Source organism: Salmo salar, chromosome ssa15 (assembly GCF_905237065.1).
Source record: "Salmo salar chromosome ssa15, Ssal_v3.1, whole genome shotgun sequence".
Taxonomy (NCBI): Eukaryota; Metazoa; Chordata; class Actinopteri; order Salmoniformes; family Salmonidae; genus Salmo; species Salmo salar.
In genome coordinates, this window is record NC_059456.1 from 106,099,798 (window position 1) to 106,114,419 (window position 14,622).

The 14,622-nt window shown below is 45.4% G+C and overlaps 1 protein-coding gene across 5 annotated transcripts in view; it reads right to left on the reverse strand.

Moving 5' to 3' along the window:
* The window catches only part of magixa (MAGI family member, X-linked a), a 137,381-nt gene that overhangs the window by 88,727 nt on the left and 34,032 nt on the right, over positions 1–14,622 (reverse strand). For all 5 annotated transcript variants that reach the window (XM_045696523.1, XM_045696522.1, XM_045696521.1 and 2 more), the window contains exons 3-6: positions 14,057–14,173; positions 7,366–7,485; positions 5,507–5,680; positions 344–524 (exon numbers count right to left, since the gene is read on the reverse strand). In XM_045696523.1, coding sequence (XP_045552479.1) covers positions 344–524; positions 5,507–5,680; positions 7,366–7,485; positions 14,057–14,173 — 592 coding nt within the window. The remainder of the gene's footprint in view (positions 1–343; positions 525–5,506; positions 5,681–7,365; positions 7,486–14,056; positions 14,174–14,622) is intronic.

A 14,622-nucleotide genomic window follows, 5' to 3' on the forward strand; every position in this document is an offset into this window, starting at 1 on the left:
CTCTCTCTCTCTACTAACTCTATGTAGTAAAGCTCTACTCTCTCTACTAACTCTATGTAGTAAAGCTCTACTCTCTCTACTCACTCTATGTAGTAGAGCTCTACTCTCTCTACTAACTCTATGTAGTAAGGCTCTACTCTCTCTCTACTAACTCTATGTAGTAAAGCTCTACTCTCTCTACTAACTCTATGTAGTAGAGCTCTACTCTCTCTACTAACTCTATGTAGTAGAGCTCTACTCTCTCAATGTAGTAAAGCTCTACTCTCTCAACTAACTCTATGTAGTAAAGCTCTACTCTCTCTCTACTCACTCTATGTAGTAATGCTCGACTCTCTCTACTCACTCTATGTAGTAAGGCTCTCCTGAGTCGCTGAATGCCAGCTCCCAATTCTCGGGCAGTGCCCCTCCACCTCGTGTGGCGATGCTACTCCCTCCATTCTCTTCTCCCACGCCGTCTCTTGAGTCCCAGGATTGGCTGAGAGCTAGCGCTGTGGGCGGGGCACTGCTGATGCCTACTGAACCTCCTGCCAAGACAACAGACACAGAGAATGTGAAGCAGTAACCAACCACATTTCTACTATAAATGCATAATTTCCCATGGACATAATATCATAAACAACAGTTTTACATAAACACACACACACACGCACACACACACACACACACACACACACACACACACACACACACACACACACACACTTCAATAACTTGTGCATTAACTTCTACTATATATCCTGTTAGGGCTAGGGGGCAGTATTGACACGGCTGGATAAAAAACATACACCGATTTAATCTGGTTACCACTCCTACCCAGTAACTAGAATATGCATATACTTATTACATATGGATAGAAAACACCCTAAATTTTCTAAAACTGTTTGAATGGTGTCTGTGAGTATAACAGAACTCAAATGGCAGGTCAAAACCTGAGAGATTCCTTTACAGGAACTGGCCTGTCTGACCATTTGTTGAACTTCTTTTCCATCTCTATCATTTACTAAGGATCTCTGCTCTAACGTGACACTTCCCACGTCGTCCATAGGCGCTCAGAGCCCGGGAAAAAACAGAATGTCGTCATTCCAGCCCCAGGCTGAAACACATTATCGCCTTTCTCAAGTGGCCGATCAAGAGACACTAGCTTATGCGCGTGACCCCGACCGCCCCCGCCTTTGGGATTTTTTCCTCTGTTTGCCGAAAAGGAGATTCCCTGTCGGAATATTATCGCTTTTCTACGAGAAAAGTGTCGTAAAAATTGATTTTAAACAGCGGTTGACATGCTTCGAAGTACGGTAATGGAATATTTAGAATTTTATTGTCACGAATTGCGCCATGCGCGTGACACTTCTTTACTATTTCGGATAGTGTCTGGAACGCACGAACAAAACGCCGCTATTCGGATATAACGATGGATTATTTTGGACCAAACCAACATTTGTTATTGAAATAGCAGTCCTGGGTGTGCATTCTGACGAAGACAACAAAAGGTAATCAAACTTTTATAATAGTAAATATGATTATGGTGAGTGCTAAACTTGCCGGGTGTCTAAATAGCGAGCCCGTGAAGCCTGGGCTATGTACTTAGAATATTGCAAAATGTGCTTTCACCAAAAAGCTATTTTAAAATCGGACATATCGAGTGCATAGAGGAGGTCTGTATCTATAATTCTTAAAATAATTGTTATGCTTTTTGTGAACGTTTATCGTGAGTAATTTAGTAAAATGTTAGCGAATTCCCCGGAAGTTTGCGGGGGGTATGCTAGTTCTGAACGTCACATGCTAATGTAAAAAGCTGGTTTTTGATATAAATATGAACTTGATTGAACAAAACATGCATGTATTGTATAACATAATGTCCTAGGGTTGTCATCTGATGAAGATCATCAAAGGTGAGTGCTGCATTTAGCTGTCTTCTGGGTTTTGGTGACATTATATGCTGGCTTGAAAAATGGGTGTCTGATTATTTCTGGTTTGGTACTCTGCTGACATAATCTAATGTTTTGCTTTCGTTGTAAAGCCTTTTTGAAATCGGACAGTGTGGTTAGATTAACGAGAGTCTTGTCTTTAAATGGCTGTAAAATAGTCATATGTTTGAGAAATTGAAGTAATAGGATTTTTAACGTTTTGAAAATCGCGCCACTGGATTACACTGGCTGTTACGTAGGTGGGACGAATTCGTCCCGCCTAGCCTAGGTTAAGTCACACAATACACATTCATGAAGTAATTCACCCCACGCGATAATTCATCACTTTGGTTATTCCCAGTCAACCAATAATTGTTCCTCGATGACTCGTAGACTAATTTGCCTCCTGCGTTTAATGCACACCGGCACTTCAACAAGGAAGCAGCACGGTGCTTCAGACAAACATGATGTGATTATACTCTACCAACATTTCCATCGTTGTTCTAATAATATATTTCACATTACTAGAGCATGTACGTTTATATGGCCAACTTTATACACGGCAGAAACATTGTTAACAAGTTTACATTGTTTTAGTAACTGGCGTGCGCCAAACAAACACTCGGCTTTGACGCCTTATGGCAAACGGAATGCGCTACTCAATCCAACATTCTCTTTGGTTTCAGGATTCTCGACTTCTTTACCTTGAAGAGAAATACAATAAAGAGTCTTCAAACAATCATCTGTTTCAGTGTCGTTGTCTACAAGTCATGAACATGCGCTCCATGACAGAGATATACGCACACACACACACACACACACACACACACACACACACACACACACACACACACACACACACACACACACACACACACACACACACACAAATACACACACACACACACACAACGGACACAAACACACACACACACACAACACACACACACACACACACACACACAAATACACACACACACACACACACACACACACAAAACACACACAGTATTAAAATAGTCCTTTAACTCAGGACACTGTAATCTCCAATCTAGGTCCAGATGTAAACAGATGTCCTTAGTCAGACTGAGTCCCCATTGGCTCCCTGTGTACTCAGTGCATTACCGCTGACTCAGATCATTGGCCCCCTGTGTACTCAGTGCATTACCGCTGACTCAGATCATTGGCCCCCTGTGTACTCAGTGCATTACCGCTGACTCAGATTATTGGCCCCCTGTGTACTCAGTGCATTACCGCTGACTCAGATCATTGGCCCCTGTGTACTCAGTGCATTACCGCTGACTCAGATCATTGCCTCTGGTCAAAGGTAGTGATCCTTAGGGAATAGGGGGCCATTTGGAACATGGCCTCAGTCGTTATCCTACGGGTGGATCCCTTCCCGCGTTATCCTACGGGTGGATCCCTTCCCGCGTAATTCTACGGGTGGATCCCTTCCCGCGTTATCCTACGGATGGATCCCTTCCAGCGTTATCCTACGGGTGGATCCCTTCCAGCGTTATCCTACGGATGGATCCCTTCCCGCGTTATCCTACGGGTGGATCCCTTCCCGCGTTATCCTACGGGTGGATCCCTTCCCGCGTCATCCTATGGGTGGATCCCTTCCCGCGTTATCCTGCGGATGGATCCCTTCCCGCGTCATCCTACGGGTGGATCCCATTCCCACGTTATCCTACGGGTGGATCCCATTCCCACTTCTCAGCTCTGCTCTGGGTCATCATACCCCATAATACAAGTAGGCACGCAACGCAAAGAGAAAACTATCTTGGAACATTACTACCTGAACTTGTCCATTAAGTAGGATATTTGTTCTCCGTTTCAAAACGTTTTGATTTCCTACTGCCCTACTGAACATGACCCAGGTGGTTGACTTATTATGGGATATTATCACTGTCTGGGCGGTGGTTGCTGTAGGTGTTGTTGTACCTCTCTTAGTTAGTCCCATCCCCTCCTGCTGTTTTCAACTCTCTAGAGACAGCAGGAGTGGTAGGGTTTTAGGCTGGGTTTCTGTACAGCACTTTGAGATATCAGCTGATGTAAGAAGGGCTTTATAAATACATTTGATTTGATTTTGATTTGATCTTACCCCACGCGGAAAAACACAGTTACGTTTTACAAAATGTCCTGTGCTGAATGAGGAAAAACAGACCCCATCCTGTCTTTGATTACAAACCAGTTGTACCACAAGGACCATAGTTAGTCCCCTCCTCCTCCTCCTCCTCCCCTTATGTACCCCAATGGGGGGGTGTCAAGGGTGTCAAATGTAGACACTTTTATGATGTGCTGATTCTAAGGAAGTGGGTAGAAGAGAGCAGTATTTAGCCTGATGCGTCTTCTGTTCTAAGGAGGGAACGGTTTGACCACTCTTCTAAACAATGTATCCAAATGAATGGATCACTACATGATTGGTAGGAACCCAATATTTAATTTATTTATTTTTCTGTGTAAAAAGTGGTGGCGGCAACTGGTTATTGTAACACTGTTAATCTGAGTGACAATAACCGATATTGTCCAGGCACTGTCCACAGCGGGTGTTAATCTGAATGACATCTCAATAACCGATATTGTCCACAGCGGGTGTTAATCCGTTACGACTGTGGGTTTATCCCTAATTAAGGTAACCTATAGTTAGAAACTTTACCGACGTAGTCTCTCCTCTTCTCCCGTTTTCACAAAGAAGAATTCTCCAAAATCCTGTTAAAGTGTTGTCAGATCTGCCTGTGTCTAGGCTACATAAACCTGTTCAATTGAGCTGTAGCGTTCCCCATGTCAATGAGTATACTGTGTTGCATTTATACCTTGGGTCTATTAAGACAGCCGTGCCTGCAACATGTTCACTCTATGCTAGTCTAGTAATAAAACAAAGCAGTAAATCCATTGTGGTCTTTAACGAGTGTTTGGATTCTTGAAGTCTGGGAGCTCGACGGCCATTCAGAATGAGAATATAGTTATATTGACTGTTGATTTAAGACTTTTTGTTGAAATAGGATTAATGGTATAAGGGTTAATGATTAACTACTGATACAGTTAATTCAAAAGGGGATATTCTCTATATGAAAACCCCGTTAATAATGCCCCTCTTAGATCAATTTGGATTGGATAAACCAAATTAATTAGATACATTGGATCAATTAATTATTCCAGTAATTAATCAGTAAATGATCTTGAATATTCATAGCCAAAATTCACAACAGTTGTTGACTTATTAGGTGATATTATCACTGTCTGGTCAGTGGTTTCTGTAGAACTGGAGTTAATAGATAGAGTAGCTATGGTCTAATGTACCTTAGTGTAGTATCAGCTAATACATTTATATTTTATATATATAAATGTATTAGCTGCTACTACACTAAGGTACATTAGACCATAGCTACTCTATCTATTAACTCCAGTTGTACTGGAATCGAAAGCAAAGGGATTTGTGGCTGACAGAGGGACAGGGACAGAGGGACATCCTATTTCCCCCCCGTGGGAATCGAACCCACAACCCTGGCGTTGCAAACGCCATGCTCTACCAACTGAGCCACACGGGACCTTATAACTACCTTATAAATAGATGTATATGTGCTTGTATGTAGTTATACCTGACAGTCCAGAATCTTCCTCACTGTTCTCCCCCTCCTCTACAGCCTTCTCCAGGTTGCTTAGCGACTTGCTGCGTGTCCTGAAGTTCCGGAGCAGGTTCCGGTGTTCCTGGTACGTGATTGGTGGGCTCTCTGGACCGATGTGGACTGGGCGGGGCGTCCCGTAGTAGTTACCTGGTATGAGAGAGAGAGAGGGAGAGGGAGAGGGAGAGGGAACAGTGTTTAATAACCATCAGTAAGGAGAAGTGGACGGGGGAAAAGATCCAGCCCATAACTGTATGAATTTGAGAGTTGCAAAAAAAAAAAAAAAATTGTGTAAATAAAACTTAAGATTTAACTTTGTGAATATTTACATTAGATACAAAATAATACATTAAAGCATACAGTACATCACAAGACCAATGTCTAAGGCATGAAGCATCTGGAGCAACACACACACATACACGCAAAACACACACACACACACACACACACATACACACACACTCGCAAAAACACATACACATACACATACACTACTTCAAATGGATAAGTAGATAAAGTGGAATAAATGCACATTTAAAAGCAATTTTAAATTTTTGGGGGAACTTGTGGAAATGAAGGTTCTATTTCAGTCACATTCATCCTACTGAGGATATTTCAGAGTGGTTGTCACCATTGTAAGTATGGATGGAGAGAATTAGAAAAGGCAGTGAGGAGATAGAGAGAGAGAGAGCGAGAGAGGGGGGAAGAGAGCAGGAAACAGGAATAGGGATTAGAGAGAAAAGCCTCTTTAATCCTGAATCACACACTCTCTCTCACACACACACACTCTCTCTCACATACGCTCAAACACACACGCACACTCTCACACACGCACACACTCTCTCTCACACACACACACTCTCTCTCACACACACACTCTCTCTCACATACGCTCAAACACACACGCACTCTCTCTCACACACACACACTCTCTCTCACATACGCTCAAACACACACGCACACTCTCTCACACACACACACTCTCTCACACGCACACACACTCTCTCACACGCACACACACTCACACGCACACACACTCTCTCACACACACGCACACTCTCTCACACGCACACTCTCTCTCACACACACACTCTCTCACACGCACACTCTCTCTCACACACACACTCTCTCACACGCACACACTCTCTCACACACACACTCTCTCTCACGCACACACCCATAAAAAATAGAAACAATGTTACGTTCCAACACTGACATCATTGAAGGTATAAAAAAAATCTAAATTGACTTTCTTTCTTTCTTTCTTTCTCTCTCTCTCTCTCTCTCTCTCTCTCTCTCTCTCTCTCTCTCTCTCTCTCTCTCTCTCTCTCTCTCTCTCTCTCTCTCTCTCTCTCTCTCTCTCTCTCTCTCTCTCTCTCTCTCTCCATGTCTCTCAGAGAGCCACCACCAAACACTTTCGCTGTGATAACATTTGTCTTCTATTTGAATTGCAGAAATAATTACACCAATATTTTATGGAGCCCGTAAAAAATAAAAAAAATCACAAGACAAGCGGTACTGAATACTGTTTTCAGTTTACTACCGAATACTGTTTTCAGTTTACTACCGAATACTGTACTCAGTTTACTACCGAATACTGTACTCAGTTTACTACCGAATACTGTACTCAGTTTACTACCGAATACTGTACTCAGTTTACTACCGAATACTGTACTCAGTTTACTACCGAATACTGTACTCAGTTTACTACCGAATACTGTACTCAGTTTACTACCGAATACTGTACTCAGTTTACTACCGAATACTGTACTCAGTTTACTACCGAATACTGTACTCAGTTTACTACCGAATACTGTACTCATTTTACTACTCACCCTTGAACTTGCCACTCTCCAGCAGGGCTCCAGACTCTTCCAGGGAAAAAAACTCTTCTATGGAGACAAAGTTGTAATCAACCCCTGATATTTCCCCGTCGCGAGGCTGTCTGGTCGTACCTGGAAGGGGGACAGGTAACATTAGGACAGGTAGGGCTAGAACCCTAACACACACAGAAGGACAGGACAAAGTAATAGTTATCTCTTCGTCCCGAGGGTGTCTGATCATACCAGCAGTTGCATACATACAGTGGCTTGCAAAAGTATTCACCCCCCCTTGGCATTTTTCCTATTTTGTTGTCTTACAACCTGGAATTAAAATATATTTTGGGGGGGGGTTGTATCATTTGATTTACACAACATGCCTACCACTTTGAAGATGCAAAATATTTTTGAAATTTAAACAAACAAAAATAAGACAAAAAAACTGAAAACTTGAGCGTGCATAACTATTCACTATTAGTCCCAGGGTCCTTAGCTTAGTGATGAGCTTTGTGGGCACTATGGTATTGAATGCTGAGCTGTACTCAATGAACAGCATTCTCACATAGGTGTTCCTTTTGTCCAGGTGGGAAAGGTCAGTGTGGAGTGTGATTGAGATTGCGTCATCTGTGGATCTGTTGGGGCGGTATGCGAATTGGAGTGGGTCCAGGGTTTCTGGGATGATGGTGTTGATGTGAGTCATGATCAGCCTTTCAAAGCACTTCATGGCTACAGACGTGAGTGCTATGGTGCGGTAGTCATTTAAGCAGGTTTCCTTCCCTTCCTTGGGCAAATGGACTATGGTGGTCTGCTTGAAACATTTAGGTATTACAGACTCGGTCAGGGAGAAGTTGAAAATGTCTAGGTTATCGTATCCGGGAGGCATTGGATAAATCCTGGAACATATTCAAGGATGTTTCCTGTAATCCATGGCTTCTGGTTTGGATATGTACGTACGGTCACTGTGGGGACGAGGTCGTCGATGCACTTATCGATGAAGCTGATGACCGAGGTGATATACTCCTCAATGCCATTGGATGCATCTCTGAACATATTCCAGTCTGTGCAGCAAAATCGTCCTGTAGCGTAGCATCCGCGTCATCTGACCACTTTCATTTTGAGCGAGTCACTGATATTTATTGCTTTAGTTTTTGAGCGAGTCACTTATATTTATTGCTTTCGTTTTTGCTTGTAAGCAGGAATCAGGTGGATAGAATGATGGTCAGATTTGCCAAATGGAGGGCGAGGGAGAGCTTTGTACGTGTCTCTGTGTGTGGAGTAAAGGTGGTCTAGAGTTCTTTTTCCTCTGGGTGCACATGTGACATGCTAGTAAAAATCTGGTAAAACAGATTTAAGTTTGCCTGCATTAACGTCCCCGGCCACTGGGAGCGCCGCTTCTGGGTGAGCATTTTATTGTTTGCTTATGGCCTTATAGAGTTGGTTTGAGAGCGGTCTTAGTGCCAGCATCGGTCTGTGGTGGTAAATAGATGGCTACCAATAATATAGATGAGAACTCTCTTGGTAGATAGTGTGGTCTACAGCTTATCATGTGGTACTCTACCTCAGGCGAGCAATACCTCAAGACTTCTTTAATATTAGACATCGCTCACCAGCTGTTATTGACAAAAAGACACACACCCCCACCCCTCGTCTTACCAGACGTAGCATATCTGTTCTGCCGCTGCACGGAAACCCCAGCCAGCTCTATATTATCCGTGTCGTTGTTCAGCAACGACTCGGTGATACATAAGATATTAGTTCTTAATGTCCCGTTGGTAGAATAATTTTAATCATAGGTCATCAATTTTACTTTCCAATGATTGCATGTTAGCAAGTAGAACGGAAGGCAGTGGGAGTTTACTCGCTCGCCTACGGATTCTCAGAAGGCAGCCCGATCTGCGTCCTCTCTCGCTCCGTCTTTTCTTCACGCAAATGACTGGGATCTGGGCCTGTTCCTGGGAGAGCAGTATATCTTTCTCGTCAGACTCGTTAAAGGAAACAGCTTCTTCCAGTTTGTGGTGAGTAATCGCTGTTCTGATGTCCAGAAGTTATTTTCAGGTCATAAGAGACAGTAGCAGCAACATTATGTACAAAATAAGCACAAAAATAAGTTACAAACAACCCCCAAAAAAATAACACAATTGGTTAAGAAAATGTAAAACGTCAGCCATCCTCTTCGACGCTACATGACAAAGCCTTTATCAGGTGTAAATTCTATCAATGACAAAGCTTTTATCAGGTGTAAAGTCTATCAATAACAAATCCTTTATCAGATGTAAAGTCTATCAATAACAAATCCTTTATCAGGTTTAAAATCTATCAATAACAAAGCCTTTATCAGGTGTAAAATCTATCAATAACAAATCCTTTATCAGGTTTAAAATCTATCAATAACAAAGCCTTTATCAGGTGTAAAATCTATCAATCACAAAGCCTTTATCAGGTGTAAAATCTATCAATAACAAAGACTTTATCAGGTTTAAAACCTATCAATAACAAAGCCTTTATCAGGTGTAAAATCTATCAATAACAAAGACTTTATCAGGTTTAAAACCTATCAATAACAAAGCCTTTATCAGGTGTAAAATCTATCAATAACAAATCCTTTATCAGGTTTAAAATCTATTAATAACAAAGCCTTTATCAGGTGTAAAATCTATCAATAACAAAGCCTTTATCAGGTGTAAAATCTATCAATAACAAAGACTTTATCAGGTTTAAAACCTATCAATAACAAAGCCTTTATCAGGTGTAAAATCTATCAATAACAAAGCCTTTATCAGGTGTAAAGTCTATCAATAACAAAGCCTTTATCAGGTGTAAAATCTATCAATAACAAATCCTTTATCCGGTGTAAAATCTATCAATAACAAATCCTTTATCAGGTGTAAAATCTATCAATAACAAATCCTTTATCCGGTGTAAAATCTATCAATAACAAAGCCTTTATCAGGTGTAAAATCTATCAATAACAAATCCTTTATCAGGTTTAAAATGTTTCAATAACGAAGCTCACAGTATACAACTGTGCCGTTGTATACTCTGTTATTTCACATGAACGGCAAATTGCATCCAAACTCTAAATTAGTCATGTAGAATAGTGGTTGACATGTAGGCATGAGGCTGGAGGAGAAATATTTTGTTGAGGGAACACACCTGCATCCCAAATGGAACACTATATACAGTAGTGCACAACACATAAGACCAGGACCCTGATCAAAAGCACTACTCTATGTAGGGAATAGGCTGCCATTTGGGATGCAGCCCAAACACAAACCAGCAGTCTGTCACAATGAATCAGCTCACTGGCCTGACGCCTGATGGCAGTTGCTATAGAAACAGGTCAGTCACCTGAACTATTCACGTATTTTTCTTTATTTCTTCTCCTGATGTGTTTTTGAATGAGAGCAGCACCTGGCTGCCTGGCAGCAAGATACCAGCAGCACCCGCCTGCCCAGCAGCAAGATACCAGCAGCACCCGCCTGCCCGGCAGCAAGATACCAGCAGCACCCGCCTGCCTGGCAGCAAGATACCAGCAGCACCCGCCTGCCTGGCAGCAAGATACCAGCAGCACCCGCCTGCCTGGCAGCAAGACATCAGCAGCACCCGCCTGCCTGGCAGCAAGATACCAGCAGCACCCGCCTGCCTGGCAGCAAGATACCAGCAGCACCCGCCTGCCTGGCAGCAAGACATCAGCAGCACCTGGCTGCCTGGCAGCAAGACATCAGCAGCACCCGCCTGCCTGGCAGCAAGACATCAGCAGCACCTGGCTGCCTGGCAGCAAGACATCAGCAGCACCTGCCTGCCTGGCAGCAAGACATCAGCAGCACCCGCCTGCCTGGCAGCAAGATACCAGCAGCACCCGCCTGCCTGGCAGCAAGACACCAGCAGCACCCGCCTGCCTGGCAGCAAGACACCAGCAGCACCCGCCTGCCTGGCAGCAAGACATCAGCAGCACCCGCCTGCCTGGCAGCAAGACATCAGCAGCACCTGGCTGCCTGGCAGCAAGACATCAGCAGCACCCGCCTGCCTGGCAGCAAGATACCAGCAGCACCCGCCTGCCTGGCAGCAAGACATCAGCAGCACCTGGCTGCCTGGCAGCAAGACATCAGCAGCACCCGCCTGCCTGGCAGCAAGATACCAGCAGCACCTGGCTGCCTGGCAGCAAGATACCAGCAGCACCAGCCTGCCTGGTAGGAAGACATCAGCAGCACCCGCCTGCCCAGCAGCAAGATACCAGCAGCACCCGCCTGCCTGGCAGCAAGACATCAGCAGCACCTGGCTGCCTGGCAGCAAGATACCAGCAGCACCAGCCTGCCTGGTAGGAAGACATCAGCAGCACCTGGCTGCCTGGCAGCAAGATACCAGCAGCACCTGGCTGCCTGGTAGGAAGACATCAGCAGCACCCGCCTGCCTGGCAGCGCTCTCTTTCAGATGATGACACCAGGGATTTTCTTTTGCTAGCAGGTATGTTTTCCTATGTAATCATGTGTGATTGAGTTGATCTGATTATACAAACGTAGGATCTTAATTTGAGGCAGTTTGCTACAGCAGAAACATTATCCTGCAGCAGCAAGACATTTAAATTATTATGTGGATTATAATTAATTGACATTTTTGTAGGTTTTGATACATTTTATGTAAGGGAAAAACAAGTCTGAAATTTCAAAGTGGAAATTACAAACTTAAGAAGCCATTTTAAACCTCAAATACACTACAAATGATCCTGCAACAGGGTGATCAAATTAAAATCCTACATCTGTAAGTGCATGAGTACGTGTGTGTGTGTGTCACTGCTTGATGTTTGTGTGGAGGGGGTGGAATGGGTGGAGGGGGTGGAATGGGTGGAGGGGTGGAATGAATGGAGGGGTGGAGTGGGTGGAGGGGTGGAGGGGTGGAATGGGTGGAGGGGGTGGAGGGGGTGGAATGGGTGGAGGGGTGGAATGGGTGGAGGGGGTGGAATGGGTGGAGGGTGGAATGGGTGGAGGGCTGGAGAGGGTGGAGGGGGTGGAGGGGGTGGAATGGGTGGAGGGGGTGGAGGGGTGGAATGTGTGCAATGGGTGGAGGGGTGGAGGGGTGGAATGGGTGGAGGGGTGGAATGGGTGGAGGGGTGGAATGGGTGGAGGGGTGGAATGGGTGGAGGGTGGAATGGGTGGAGGGGTGGAATGGGTGGAGGGTGGAATGGGTGGAATGGGTGGAGGGGTGGAATGGGTGGAATGGGTGGAGGGGGTGAATGGGTGGAGGGGGTGGAATGGGTGGAGGGGGTGGAATAGGTGGAGGGGGTGGAGGGGTGGAATGGGTGGAGGGGTGGAATGGGTGGAATGGGTGGAGGGGGTGAATGGGTGGAGGGGCGGAATGGGTGGAGGGGCGGAATGGGTGGAGGGGTGAATGGGTGGAATGGGTGGAGGGGGTGAACGAGTGGAATGGGTGGAATGGGTGGAGGGGTGGAATGGGTGGAGGGGGTGGAGGGGGTCGAGGGGGTGGAATGGGTGGAATGGGTGGAGGGGTGGAATAGGTGGAGGGGGTGGAGGTAGTGTGTGTGTGTAGGGTGGAAGGGTTGGAGGGTGTGTGTGTGTGTGTGTGTGTGTGTGTGTGTGTGTGTGTAGGGTGGAAGGGGTGGAGGGTGTGAGTGTAGGGTGGAAGGGGTGGAGGGTGTGAGTGGGGACAGCTTAGAGGTGCATGTGTAGTTATAGTTATAGCTATCACATTGCTACTCACAGGGGACGGCTCGGAGGTACAGGTACACAGAGAGGTGTGTGTGTGTGTAGTTCTACTCACAGGGGACGGCTCGGAGGTACAGGTACACAGAGAGGTGTGTGTGTGTGTAGTTCTACTCACAGGGGACGGCTTAGAGGTACAGGTACACAGAGAGATGTGTGTGTGTGTAGTTCTACTCACAGGGGACGGCTTAGAGGTACAGGTACACAGAGAGGTGTGTGTGTGTGTGTGTGTGTAGTTATACTCACAGGGGACATCTCGGAGGTACAGGTACACAGAGAGATGTGTGTGTGTGTGTGTGTGTGTAGTTCTACTCACAGGGGACGGCTCGGAGGTACAGGTACACAGAGAGGTGTGTGTGTGTGTAGTTCTACTCACAGGGGACGGCTTAGAGGTACACAGGTACACAGAGAGGTGTGTGTGTGTGTGTGTGTGTAGTTATACTCACAGGGGACATCTCGGAGGTACAGGTACACAGAGAGATGTGTGTGTGTGTGTGTGTAGTTCTACTCACAGGGGACGGCTCGGAGGTACAGGTACACAGAGAGATGTGTGTGTGTGTAGTTATACTCACAGGGGACATCTCGGAGGTACAGGTACACAGAGAGGTGTGTGTGTGTGTAGTTATACTCACAGGGGACTGCTCGGAGGTACAGGTACACAGAGAGATGTGTGTGTGTAGTTCTACTCACAGGGAGCTCGGGGTACAGGTACAAGTGTGTGTGTGTAGTTCTACTCACAGGGGACGGCTCGGAGGTACAGGTACACAGAGAGTGTGTGTGTGTGTAGTTCTACTCACAGGGGACGGCTCGGAGGTACAGGTACACAGAGAGATGTGTGTGTGTGTGTAGTTCTACTCACAGGGGACGGCTCGGAGGTACAGGTACACAGAGAGATGTGTGTGTGTGTAGTTCTACTCACAGGGGACGGCTCGGAGGTACAGGTACACAGAGAGATGTGTGTGTGTGTGTGTGTGTGTAGTTCTACTCACAGGGGACGGCTCGGAGGTACAGGTTCTCCCTGATGACCTGCTGGAGCTGGCTGTCCATGGATCCTGGAGTAAAACACTTGCTCAGGTACAGCCTCAGGTCCTTACACAGAGTGGAACCTGCACGAGAGAGACAGGACATACTGTATGTTATCGGATGTCAGCAATAAACAAAAAAGGATTAGTAAAGTATTTTACCCTGGTCTGACGTGCACTGTGTATATATCTCTGAGGACTAGCCAAAACCTCACTATGAAAAAAGATAGTCTGTCTTGTCTGTCTGTCTGTCTGTCTGTCTGTCTGTCTGTCTGTCTGTCTGTCTGTCTGTCTGTCTGTCTGTCTGTCTGTCTGTCTGTCTGTCTGTCTGTCTGTCTGTCTAGCTGTAGTGTAGGACACACAAATACACCCAAAGATGGTGTGAAGGCGCCATTTAAGGATTTAAGGCATTACAGTCACATTGGTAACAGTGACCTCTTTATGTCCCTACACTGCTGCAGGCTGAATTAGTGTGTGTGTGTGTGTGTGTGTGTGTGTGTGTGTGTGTGTGTGTGTGTGTGTGTGTGTGCGTG